At 42.3% G+C, this 13,270-nt stretch overlaps 1 protein-coding gene across 1 annotated transcript in view; it reads right to left on the bottom strand.

Moving 5' to 3' along the window:
- Positions 1 to 285: 285 nt before the first annotated feature.
- BTBD9 (BTB domain containing 9) overlaps positions 286 to 13,270 on the bottom strand; it is a 369,776-nt gene continuing 356,791 nt past the window's right edge. Inside the window, exon 11 of the mRNA XM_075598775.1 lies at positions 286 to 8,791. Within this exon, the coding sequence (XP_075454890.1) occupies positions 8,591 to 8,791 (201 nt within the window). The 3' untranslated portion in view covers positions 286 to 8,590. The remainder of the gene's footprint in view (positions 8,792 to 13,270) is intronic.

Raw genomic sequence — 13,270 nt, 5'->3', positions numbered from 1 at the left:
GCCTCGTACCCCCGGTATAGACCATAATGGGAGGATGGGGGTTCGGGTTGATTTAGGAGTGGGTTTTTACATTTTTTTTTATGTTTAGAAAGAAGTTGGAAAATCACTTTGCACTAGAAGCAAATAGAACATCGCACAGATCCACTTAACAAACGCAGTTTTCCCAGGACCATACCTACTAAATGTGAAAGTTAAACTTGAAAAATTGGAAAATACTAAGATAGTGACTCGTCTGTCCTAGTTTAGATGCGTTAGCTTGTAGCCAAATAAAAGAAAATCAAAGCCGGAAAGCACAAACATAACTTTATTTGTAAAATCACACAAACACCAGTCTTACAAATGTGCACGTTTTTTTTAAATATCCGTAAATAAATTATTAATTTGTCGCTTTTGTGACGTGATTTCATGTTCCAGAAAGACAAAAAAATAAATACATAAGTTGATAAGATTGCTTTTCACTAATGTGCAGTGAACCTACAATATTTACTCCATGAAGGGTAAGAAAAGTAAAAGCCAGTTGTAGGATATATTGAAACCTTTTCTCTCTCTGTTCTAGAGACCAAAATACCAAGTTCCTAAACTCTTTATATACACTGTTGTGTTGCTGAAGGCAGCAAACAGTTCACAATAAAAATAAACTGTATATTTCCGCCGCCCTCCAGCACAACAATTAAAGTCTGTAAAAATCAAGACTTTCATAGAATATATTTTGGCTTCCTAAATATACATTCTACCATTCTCAGGGGGGAGAAGTTTTGCATGGATAATCTATGGCGATGACTTGTCTGGAAGAGTTAGAAAACCTTACACTAGAAAAGGCATTGCTGAAAAAAGTGCAATTGTGCTGCTGGTAAGTTCAAGCAATCAAGCTGAAATGTCACAGAGAACTAGGACTGATTCCCACTGACCTGTCTGAAGTGGAATAGGAGGCTTCATATGCAACCATTTAGTGCTTTCAATCCATACACTGTCAGATCGGAGCTTAACCCGTTAGCAGTTTGAGAGACCTGCAATGCTAAGCGGAGCATGCAGAGTGGAACATGCAAATATGGACCATTTCTAGTAGGGGAAACATACGCAGACCTTTAAAACCAGTATTTTCAATTTAAACGTATTCTTAAAAACGTTATAGTTCATTCCACACTTTTCTAAGGAAAACATTTGGCCGTTGTATATTAATCAACTGTTTCTTTCTGAAAAACACTGAGGTACGATCACAGCATTGTTCTGATCATTGCAGGGTGAAGGGACGGTGGCTTACTTACTCTGCTGTCGACCACTTGGCAGAATGATCAGGGGCATCAGAGAACAGAAATGGCCAGTGACGTTTGGGAATGACTTCCCGTTCTAGGCGTAGCATGGGAAGAATTCCTAAACATACAGGGGTCTATGTATCAAGGCAAAAACGGTGGGATTCTGGATCGGAAAGATGCTCCGGATGCATCATAGATGAACGCCCATGTAAAAGAATATGATTTTTGTGTTTGCCCCATACCTGAACCACGTTTACCTGAATACAAAGAAACGGACACCCGAGCACGATGCTACCAACACGTGAGGTGCAATATTATCATTACATAAAACATTTGCATGACATTCGAAGATCTATTACAACACGCCCAGCTACTGTACTGTGAAGTGTCTGAGAAACTCGTCTCAGCATAAAGACTTGTATGTTACACCTAGTGTATTATTTCCCAACTCATTCTTAGTAACCAAGTAGTACAGGAGTGGCCATCTCCAGTCCTCAAGGGTCACTAACGGATCAGGTTTTACGGATGTCCCTATTTCAGCAAAGGTGACTCAATCAGTGGCTCAGTTGTTGACTGAGCCACTGATTGAGCCACCTGTGCTGACACAGGGATATCCTTAAAACCTGACCTGCTGACGGCCCTTCAGGACCGCAGTTGGCCACTCCTGCCAAAGTTGGATGTGTGTTAGGCAACAAAGTACCAACCTTTACAACGTCAACAAACAAAACACAGTAGCAGTAACTTGGTGGGTGCGCTCCATCGTGGCATCACCCACGCCATTTTGTTTCTAGGACACAAACTGTAACTGTGAGTTAGTAACGGAGACTTTAAAAGCGCAATACAACCGAGTAGGAAAAACCTGTAAACGTAACACATCGGTGTAAGTGGCTCCCCTAGGAAGGCTTACATCGCCCGGAAAGAAAGGGCTCGATTTATTTGTATCCTGTGAAAAGGGAATGTGTTTTGCATGTCTCAGGAACAGCGATTCATATCTATCTGTTTGACTAATGATGGCGTCATAATTACTTTGCAAACAAAAACCAGAGCAGACAGTTACGTGTGGCCTGGAGGAGCGCGCCAAGACAACACATACAGGTTGGGGAAACCCTTTATTTTTTATTTTTAAAGCTGTCAATCAGCTATATTTTACTTTGAAACCTGCCACTGCTGGAAATCCACTTCCAGCCTCCTAGGAGGGACTGCTCCATAAACAGACTTTTCTCAAACAGTCACCCAAAATGAAGATTCATTTCATCAGCACGCCACATTTATTCACCTCATTTTATTTTTAAACAATGCAGCTATGAGTTCAAACACAGACTTTTCTTACTCTAATGACAGCACAGGTGTATGGGAGCAGGTGTATGGGAGCAGGAGTATGGGAGCAGGAGTATGGGAGCAGGTGTATGGGAGCAGGTGTATGGGAGCAGGTGTATGGGAGGGAGCACGTGTACGGGAGCAGGTGTACGGGAGCAGGTGTACGGGAGCAGGAGTATGGGAGCAGGTGAGCAGCCGATGTGTTACTGTAGTTCGAGCAACATTATTCATTGGCCTTTTTTAAATATGCTGTGAGAGATGTCCTCCCCTCGCTTGGGAACATGCCAGCGCCATTGTGAGGAAGACGGCTTCACACCTTATTGCAGGGGGGCTCTACTCCAGTCCTCAATATCCCTCAAAAGGTCAGATTTTCAGGATATCCCAGCTTCAGCAAAGGTGGCTCAATCAGTCCCTGCTTCAGCACAGGTGGCTCAATCAGAGGCTCAGCCTTGGAATGAGCCACATGTGCTGAATCAGGGATATCCTAAAAAGCTGACCCGTGGAGGGGCCTTGGGGAGTGGGGTTGAGCGCCCCTGCCTTATCGCACAGTGGTCACTCCGTGACGGGATTCTTGACGTGCCTCTCCTTATCATGGGGAAAACTCTCTCAGCGTTACTGCATCTCAGCAGAGTAGCATTTGGTCTAAGGTTTCAGGAAATGGGGATGGAGAAAAGTATGCAGAGAAAGTCCCAGAAGTGCAATTGAAAAGCACAGCAGCTGAGAAAATTGATTTGGACAAAGGTAGAAGCAATTATAGAAGTGTTTGGCTTGGAATACTTTTGCACGTGACCGTAAAAGTCTCACAGAAACCTGAAGTGATCTAAAGGATTAATGCTGCCTCCTATTAGTTTGCAGATACGGTATATACCATCCACATTAAGGATGCGAGCACACTCATTTTGCACACTTAAGCAGCCATTTAACGCCAAGTCTGAAAGTGTCCAAAATGTTTGTTATTTTGATATTACAATAGATAACAACAATGTAACTTGAGCCATGCACCAGCGTGATAACACGTCACAGTATAAAGCCATAGATCACAGACTTCAGAGCATTCATTGGAACAGCAGATCTATTGCAAAACATCACAGCACATCTCACTGTAATTGCCTAAGGCAGAAGGCAAATCCGTATTTCTTGCTGGACTTAGCAGAATGGTGGAAACATACCCTGTATCCTATACACGTGTGTTACATTCAGTGGTTTAAGTGACTTTAAACTCGTGGTGTCACCCTGCTGTGATGAGGGGGGGGGAGTTCAGTCCTTGCCAACGAGAAATCAAAACTCTAAAAACACCATTTGTATCTGAATAATCATCAGTCTGATTAGAGCAAAAGATCTGAGTGAGAGGGTGACAACCCGGGGGGCAGCGGTAAAAAAAAAGCCCTGTAAAGCCCTTCTCTCTAAAATCAAATATATTAGTCAAAAAAATAATGTGGGGATTTATCAGGTTGAACACACAATACGTATAAACTCTGCACTTCCATCCCGCTTTGTCTGTAACAGTGACCGGGGCAAATATTTCTTCTTTTCATAGTGATAACTTCTTACAGAAGACAACATCTGAACTCGCCTTGCAGAGAATCACAATTACAACGTCTCCGATTATTATTTACTTTATAAATGGGCAGTTCACAAAAGAAGAACTTGTTGGTTCAAAACTTGGTTACTCCGTGGTTGGTTATTAACTTACATTGGGGAGGCGAGAGGTCACTGCCGGAAGCAGACCCAGCGCCATCAGCAAAATCATGAACACATTACCTTCAAATATAGAATATAAATATCTACATTCAAACCTTCATTAAGAGTCAATTCATTTCAGACTGTTTTCAGCATGCCTTAGTGCAAACAGTTCTCCCTGCAGGGCCGGAGCCTCGTGTGGAGTAATGCGGCTCGGCAGCAGAACACAACAGATGGGTCTGCATCTTCATATATTGTACAACTCTCATTAAATTGGATTGTACCTTGGTAATTCCTAAAGGACACGAGTAACAAAACTACACTGAACACAAAGACCAGCCGTACCAGTAGCACACATTTTCTTTCAGTCGAATAATTACAATGATCACATTACTTGTATTTTCAGCATTGTAAGTACTGGTCTACATGAGATAACCTGGTCACTGTCAGTGGGTGACATGCGGCGCACTTCACACATTAGATGGTGGATTCACCAGTATCAGATGTTACATTGAGAAATATGGTGAGATGAGTAGGGTGATATTGGCGAGATACGCACTTAGCGGAGATTCCCCAAAATACGTTGCAGAGTAACGGTCATTGAAGGGCAGTTACCATTGGGTGCAGTAACAGGTAACGGACCTCTGTGAATTCCCTCTTTAATGGTGCTGCCCTTCTAAGCAGTAGATGAACATAAGGTAATGTCATGTTTAGCGGGTTCAGTACTACGGACTGAGATGCTTTTTTTTTCTTTTTCGTTTTTATCAGAACTCACACAAATGTTGAAAAACATATTTAATTATCATTTTGTAAACACCTAAAACTTAAGCGGGATTTCACTCCTGTGTGTGTGAAATCACTTTATGTCGTGCAAGTTTTGCCCTGCACTTGGACAGGCAAAATGCCCCCCACCCCCCCCTGGAGTTTCTTCTTTCCATCGTATTGTGTCTGCGCCTTTAAAGGCAGAAGTGAAATAACACTTCGATTTAATGACTAATTAGTGGAAAGAAAAGAAAATCTGATCCCGTAACCCATCTGTTGCCTACTGATAATATGGTCACTTTTCATCTAACAAATAAACCTCTGAAGGATGACAACGAAGAAAAGAAGCAGCAATCATACAATACACGGGCGGCCAACTCCAGTCCTCAGGGTATACCAACAGGTCAGGTATTAAGGATATCCCTGCTTCAGCACAGGTGGCTCAGTCATTGACCTGTTGGTGGCCCTTGAGGACTGGAGTTGGCCACTCCTATATTAAAGTTTCACAACTGCAAATGTAGCAGCCATTATTGCTTCCGCATTGTAGCGCCACACAAACCGCGTCAGCGGGTGCAGACGCCATTGTAAAAAAATAAATAGCCGCTCGTGAATAAGGGGAGGGGCTAATGCATCATTGTACTTGCTGGTGCGCGTCAAGAGGTGCAATAACGCCTGCTACATCGGTGCAATCCAAGGGTCATATCCCGCCTTCAGTGCCAGATGGGCTTTCAACAGTGTGCAACCCATGGCCTTGCTGTGCTCGCGGAAAGGGTTAAATATTCCAACACCAGACAGTCCTGGCATTAAAAGAAAGTCTGGGAATTTTGCAGCAGAGGTTTGCTCAGTAACATAGAAACGCTGCAGTGACCGTCCAATGACCCCCAACCCCGGACGTGTAGAGTAGATTTGTTCTGTGTCTTTAAATACAGTCACTCACCGACACTTACTGGGGTTGTAATCAAGTGACAGCCAAGTAATTGTAAGGGAATATGCTGATGGGCCTCCTGCCAAGGAATGCTTTCAAAAAAGCATCGTTTTTAGATCAATAAAATGATCTTAAGTTTGTATCGAAACCTCCAGTTGTGTTTTGTTTGCTTTAACTCGGTCACTTATGCTGGGTATTTCTATAACTAATGGAGTACATGGATTTCCCCAGTGATTGTTACTGGACGCACCTTCCAGCTCTTGGAGCTTTAGCTGTTTGAGATCAGCCAATTCACTACAAAATGCAACGTACTGTATGACAAAACACATCCTCACCAGCAGAGGAGTTCCACATGATCGCTGGCTCAGGGATATACTGAACGACTCATTTCTCCCTCACAAGAGGTTAACAAACAGGTGCTGCGGAAATCATTAGCATCACAGGGATACGTGAGAATAGCAAGGATTCAGTAACTTTGTTCCAAGACTGCATTTGAGCAGTAATGCCAGCAATGTGTAAAAGCGCACTAACATACCATGCAAATCCCCCGCACGGGTTCAAAATCACAGCAACAAATAATTAGCTGAGCTCATAAAAAAACATGGTCTGCATTTTAATTGATAGCTGGGCTATTGAGCATTGCCTCCAGGCTGGAGTCGTTGTTAGGATAAACATGTGGAATCGATGGCAGCAGAAAGTGAAATGAATGGTGCTCTCGGGGAAGTGCCCTAGACCTTTTGTTCGCGGATGGAGAGAATTAATTCTAAAGAGTCCAGTGACTCTCACATCTCCATGGATTATTGTTCTAAATCAAGTTGAACACTTGTGGTCTTCTAACAGGTGAGCTGAGGCTGGGGGAAACGAAGAATTGTTTCAGTGCAGAAAGTCGTTTCGCTAGAGGAATAAAGACTGCTTTTTACAGCGGAGTGATCTTGAAGATTCTTCATGCTTAGGTTGTCACTGCAATACTGAACCTTACCCAACAAAACCAGCAGGAAGAATATAGTTTAGATTAAGGGCTCTGGAAATAGGAATGACCCAATCATTGATAAATGCAAATGTGAAAATGAAGGACGGACATTCGTAGCAGGGAGGTAAGGCTGAAAAATGAGCTGTATGCTCTGAAAAAGCTACACATCATATATAACCCCTTGTATGCCAGAGAGACTTGCAATGCGATACTATTCAACATAGTATTGTGCAGGACCCTCTGGCATTAAAGGGTATAACTGGTGATGTGGTGTAAGATTAGATATAGGGGATATTGCTGTATATCGAGCTATTGCATGGTGATATGGATAAAATAAGACACTGGAACTAAAGGGCTTATCTCAATGCAGAAGTCAACCCAACAACAAACACATACAGTATCAAGTTGTCATACTACTGTGGTTTCCTCCACAATACTACAGTTGGAACCAAAAAACCTTGAATGCAACCTTCACACAAATGAAATAGCCCTTATTTTTGAAGATTGATGCACAGTGAGATGGATGGATACACATTCATATATTTGGGTGTGTGACATATAACTTAATATTTTTCTTCATTTAGTTCTCTCTGTTTAAAGCCCCCAAGTAATGAAATATATTATAAGTTATCAAACAGCAGACAACATTGGGAAAGTCACAATCTGCCATTCAATTGTGAATATACCATATGAGGGATTTGGATAATAACCATCAGATCTCTAAATATTCCACTTTACTTAAAGCAGCTATCGCCCCAAAAATGATTTAAAATAAAATCTTATCTGAACCAGGGGGGCCCCCAGAACTAAGCTACTAATCTATGGTCCCCCAACTATGGGACCCCGAGATATGTTTTTTTGTGTGTCAGTTTCGACAGTAAAAAACTAAAAAATATATATCAGATTAGAAACTTCTTATATCTTCTCTTGATATACACAGATATTTCTTGGAGAGCAAAAAACAGTCACCATCGTCCTTGTTACAGAATCGATGGAATAAGTGCTCGGAAGCAGGCTTTTGCTTCAGTGAGTCAGACATATTTCCCTTTGCTATTTTTATCCGGAGTCCTCTCTGTGGGAGGTTTGTGTGCTCAGCCTTCCCACTGCTGTACTCTGCTTATTCCAACGTGTGACAGGCTGCTGAAACAATCTGTAGGGTGGCTGCCGAGATAAAATCTGGAAGAAGAGACACGCAAACACAGGAGGGAAAAACAACAACTTTGATTACCGCTCTGAACGAGCCAAACTCAGGAGACGCTAGAATGTCAGGTATTCAGTCTCTCCGCCATTGCAATCAATAATAATGACCATATATATGAAAGAAAATCTCCTTAAGGTAGCTTGAAAGTAATAAATTCCTCAATTAGTCGCGTTCCATTCCCATAGCTCGCATTGCAACAACAATGCGCCCAATTAGTTTCTGACATTCCTCGCGACATGGTTAGACTACAGAGGTAGGTTGCTAATGGTTGTCTTGATGAAGATTGAAGACCAATTCCCCCCTCCCCCCCGTGAGGCTTGATTTGATTTCTACAAATAGAGTTGAGGGCAGCAGTGGTTGGGTGTCCTTGGGGATACATTTCCAGGATTGATGTAGCCTGCCTTACAAAAGAACATGAAGTTCAACCTCAATGTAAAGATTGTTTGGTGAGGTTTGTGATTTGTTTCTTCATATGTCATCATTCACTGCTGCTGACCCTGATGTAGGGAGGTTTGTTCAGTCAATGAATGCAGAGAGCCAGCATTCGATGGCCGTAGAGCCATTGATAATCCTTGCGGTGCAACGTGAGTTTGTACAGTGGACGCAGTGGTCGTTTCTTCACTGCTTTCTTCCTTATGGGTCACCGTCTCTGCCGGACACTCAAAGTGAACACAATGGAACACCTGAAAGAAGAGAGAAAGAAGAGTTCAAACCCTGGTGGTAAACACAACTGGCATGAAACAATTTGTATAACTTTTAGAAACAGTCCAGATTTCATAACAAAAACAGAAGCCGGCAGATTATATAAAATGACCAATAGTGTGTTTTTTTTACGAGAAACTGCAGCTCATGTTTATATAGATACATATATGAACTGTACGCACAATAGGCACATCCTCACGTATGTAAATCAAGTCTGACGTGTATATATCATAGTCCTAAATAATAATCCATCACCCAAACAAGTGATTCCGAAGAATGGACAAAGCATGTCAAGTTAAGTCAAAAGTAAGTATGTGTGAAAAATATTTTGACTTCACATATACAGGTACTTTCTTTTGATCCGACTTTTGATGTGCTGTATCCATTGTTCTGAACCACTTGTATGGGTGATGATATACAGTATATATATATATATATATATATATATATATATATATATATATCCTGACCGCCTCACTCCACTGCTTATACCAGCGCAAGCTGCTGCCTCATCTATTTCCTGGCAGCAGACACCTGTGACCACTGGTCCCTTATGAAATTATTGCTATCTTCGTTTTGTGAGAGTAGCTACAGTATAATTAGCTTTCCCCTTAATAAAGGTCTATATTAAACAGAATTATACTACACACTGTGCGTGTCTGGCTGTGTGTGTGTGTATATACATAGGAGGAGGATTGACGCGGTGTCTAACTGAGGCGCACCCGGAAGCGGAACTCCATCATCTGTTTGTCCGCGAGGCCCAGGTCCCGGGTGGGAATGTGGCTGAATCATCTCTGGCCCTTGCTACAGTTCTCTAACTCTTACTACTGTACTTAGCAACTTTTGTGAGTTGCCATTTTTTATCTTGTTACAATAAACTTTCATTTTATTGATTTGCGCCATGGAGCACAAGCTTTCCTTTTTTGTTTTATAGTGTGTATCTATCTATCTATCTATCTATCTATCTATCTATCTATCTATCTATCTATCTATCTAGATACACACATACACACACACATGCATACAGTACATACACATACACACACACACACACATATATATATATATATATATATATATATATATATATATATATATAATGTTGGTGCTCTAGATTTATACACATAAAACAAACATTTGTCCAGACCGTTCTGCTTTTTACCGATTTCTTTTTTTAATGAACTACAGCTTTAACCCAATCAATGGAATTGCCGGCCAATGCTCTGCTGGACTCTTTGGCATTGAAGCTTTATATAATGTTCAACCACCGGAATGAAAAGCTGCAAACATTTGGGGATTGATTAACTTCAACACAGTAAATGAAAGATTAGGAGGAAGAAGTAATCACTTGCAGGCCTCACAGCAATCAATACCGTCCAACGAGATCACAGTGGCCAAAATCATGGCTTTTATGTCTGGTTTATAATCTCTTGGTGCAGATTCACATTAAATTAAAATGTGTTAAAAAGTTTGATTATAAAAATGGACCAACAGTCTTCTAAGGCTGCGCTTATAGTGCTGGCTACGGCGACTGCGAAGTCGCACAGCACCGGAGCAAGTGCATGCAGTCCGTCACGGCTGCCCATAGTGGGCGCGACCGCGCTGCAGAACAACGGAGCGGTCGCGATCGCTGGTAGTCAAAGGATTTTGACCTTTTCGGCGAACGCCAAGTGACGTCAGTGGAACGTGAGCGGTTCAGCCAATGAGGGCGAACTGGCTGACTGAGCCACTGGTTAGGCCACCTGTGCTGAAGCAGGGATAGCCTTAAAACTTGACCTGTGTGGTGGCCCCTGAGGACTGGAGTTGGCCACCTCGGACCTATAACTACAGGCTATGTTACTCCCTAGTGTTACCATGCATTTCCTATATGTCAGTGTGTAACTGTTGCTGCAGCGTTGCAGATAGAAAAGACCCCCCGCTGGTGTGACTCTTCCCCTTTCCGTTCCACTGCAAAATGCATTATAAATAAGCTCTTGTGAGGTTAGAGAGGTCGGAGCTGTACAGGGGGAACTCGAAATGTCAGGGAGCTATGATTGATCATACACACGATTCAACCCCAGTGAACTTCATCTGAACACAGATTTTGTCAACACAAAATATTGAAACCAAATCTAATGTGTGCCTGTTGGGTACAGATCTGGAAATACGCAGCATTGTTAATACAGATGTAGCCATTGTTATTTTAATCCCCGGCATGTTATGATGGGATAGTATGTGATATTCTGCATTATCACAGGCATTGAATCCTACGAACAATCTGTGATATTCTGCTTTAAGATTTAAATATTCGGCATCATACCGCGATATTCGGCATTACCCTACAATATTCGGCATCTGCATTATGAGCGGGTGCAGTAACCTTGGCTACAGTACGCCAACAGAATCTCTTCCCAACTTCTCCCTGTCAACCGTCATGATGTGGACAGAATGAGATACTAAACAAGGAGTTGTATCCTCCAAGCTTCAACTGGCATTACACATGCAGGGCCCCATGTACACTCCACAGATATATTTGCCTCCTAAGTGACGTTTCTTTTCGCCCTATATACTGTATATTGTCACTATATAGCCTCCAGAAACCTGCCCATACTCCCAAGGTTGAATAAAGAATACGGGTACTCTTCTATCTTGTAACGATCACCCCACTTCTGCATCAATTTACCCGAGTGCCTCAAATCTGCTCCCCGTTTAAAGCTGCAGTTCAGTCTATATCCTGCATGTGTGTTTTTTTTGATAAATCAGTTCTGTAGTAAGAAAAAATACTTTTAGCATTTTCGGTTTTTAAAAAAACAACTTTGAAAGACCAATTTTCTTGTATTCTATTTTAACAAGCATTTGCTAAGGCACTGCCCCTTCATGGCCTGTCACAAACCCAGGCACACCCCTTTGTCAGCACTGCCCTCCCTCTCTCTAAACGTGCACTAGCATCTGGTCACATGATCTTCCTCATACAGTAGTACATTCAAGGAAGCTGGAGAAAAGGGATCAGCCATGCATAGCAGCTCGGATAGGCGATTTCAAACTTATTACAGTGTTTATTCCATTCATTGCACGTGTATATAATGTAAAATTGTAATAATTCCATTTATAGCAAACGTGTATATGTGAATATTATTTAGATGTATATGTATGTTACTGAAATGTGGAGTGAGTGTGTAGGTAAATACACACAATACACTTCCACTGCATATATATATATATATATATATATATATATATATATATATATATATATATATATATATATATATATATATATATATATATATATATATATATATATATATTATATATATTATATATGTATGTATATGTGAAGTTATGTGAGTAAAAAAGTGACAAAAACCCTCCATAGCAAGGCAAATAGCAAATGGAAATATTACTGTATGCTCATTTGTATGTATATATATATTTATATACACACACACTTCAAATACGGATAGTGATTCACGTAAATGATATATATATTCACTTTCTGGGAGTATAAGAGTGACTGTCCTGTTGTTCCTTTTTTTGTATCCATCATTGAATGGTATGCACCCTCTCTTTACGTTTATTTTATACTAGCTGAGAGACCCGGCGTTGCCCGGGATGTAATGTTCCCGCTCCTCTCTCTCTCCTCACCCCTCCCCCTCTCTCTGTTTGTCCCCCATTCACATCAATCCAGTTCCCCCCCTCCCTCCTTTACAGCTTCATGCAGTGTGTGTGCGTCAGTCATTGTGTGTGCGTCAGTCAGTGTGTGTGCGCGCGCGTCAGTGAGTCTGACGCAGAAACACAAACACACACACAGACTGACTGACGCACACACACACACAGTCAGTGTGTGCGTGTGTGTGTGCCTCAGTCAGTCAGTGTGTGCGTGCGGCAGTCAGTCAGTCATTCAGTCAGTGTGTGGGTGTGGGGGTGTGCGCGCGCGCGCGTCAGTAAGTGTGTGTGTGTCAGTCAGTGTGTGTCAGTCAGTGTGTGTGTGTCAGTGTGTGTGTGTGTGTCAGTGTGTGTGTGTGTGTGTGTGTGTCAGTGTCAGTGTGTGTGTGTGTGTCAGTGTATGTGTGTGTGTGTACCATTCATTGTGTGTGTGTGCGCGCGCGCGTCAGTCTGTGTGTGTGCGCGCGTGGGTGTGGGGGTGTGCGCGCGTGCGTCAGTCAGTGTGTGTGTGTTTGTTTGTGTCAGTGTGTGTGTGTGTGTGTGTCAGTGTGTGTGTGTGTGTGTGTCAGTGTGTGTGTGTGTGTGTGTGTGTGTGCAGCAGTCAGTGTGTGTGTGTGCAGCAGTCAGTGGGTGTGTGTGCAGCAGTCAGTGTGTGTGTGTGTGTGTGTGTGTGCGCGCGTCAGTCTGTGTATGTGTGCGTGTGGCTGTGAGGGGTTGTGTGCATGCGGCTGTGAGGGGTTGTGTGCGTGCGTCAGTATGTATGTGTGTGTGTCAGTCAGTGCGTCAATCAGTCAGTGTGTGTGTGTGTGTGTGTG

Source organism: Ascaphus truei, chromosome 4, assembly GCF_040206685.1.
Source record: "Ascaphus truei isolate aAscTru1 chromosome 4, aAscTru1.hap1, whole genome shotgun sequence".
NCBI lineage: Eukaryota > Metazoa > Chordata > Amphibia > Anura > Ascaphidae > Ascaphus > Ascaphus truei.
The sequence above is the reverse complement of the archived record's forward strand: the minus strand, read 5'-3'. Positions and strand labels throughout refer to the sequence as shown.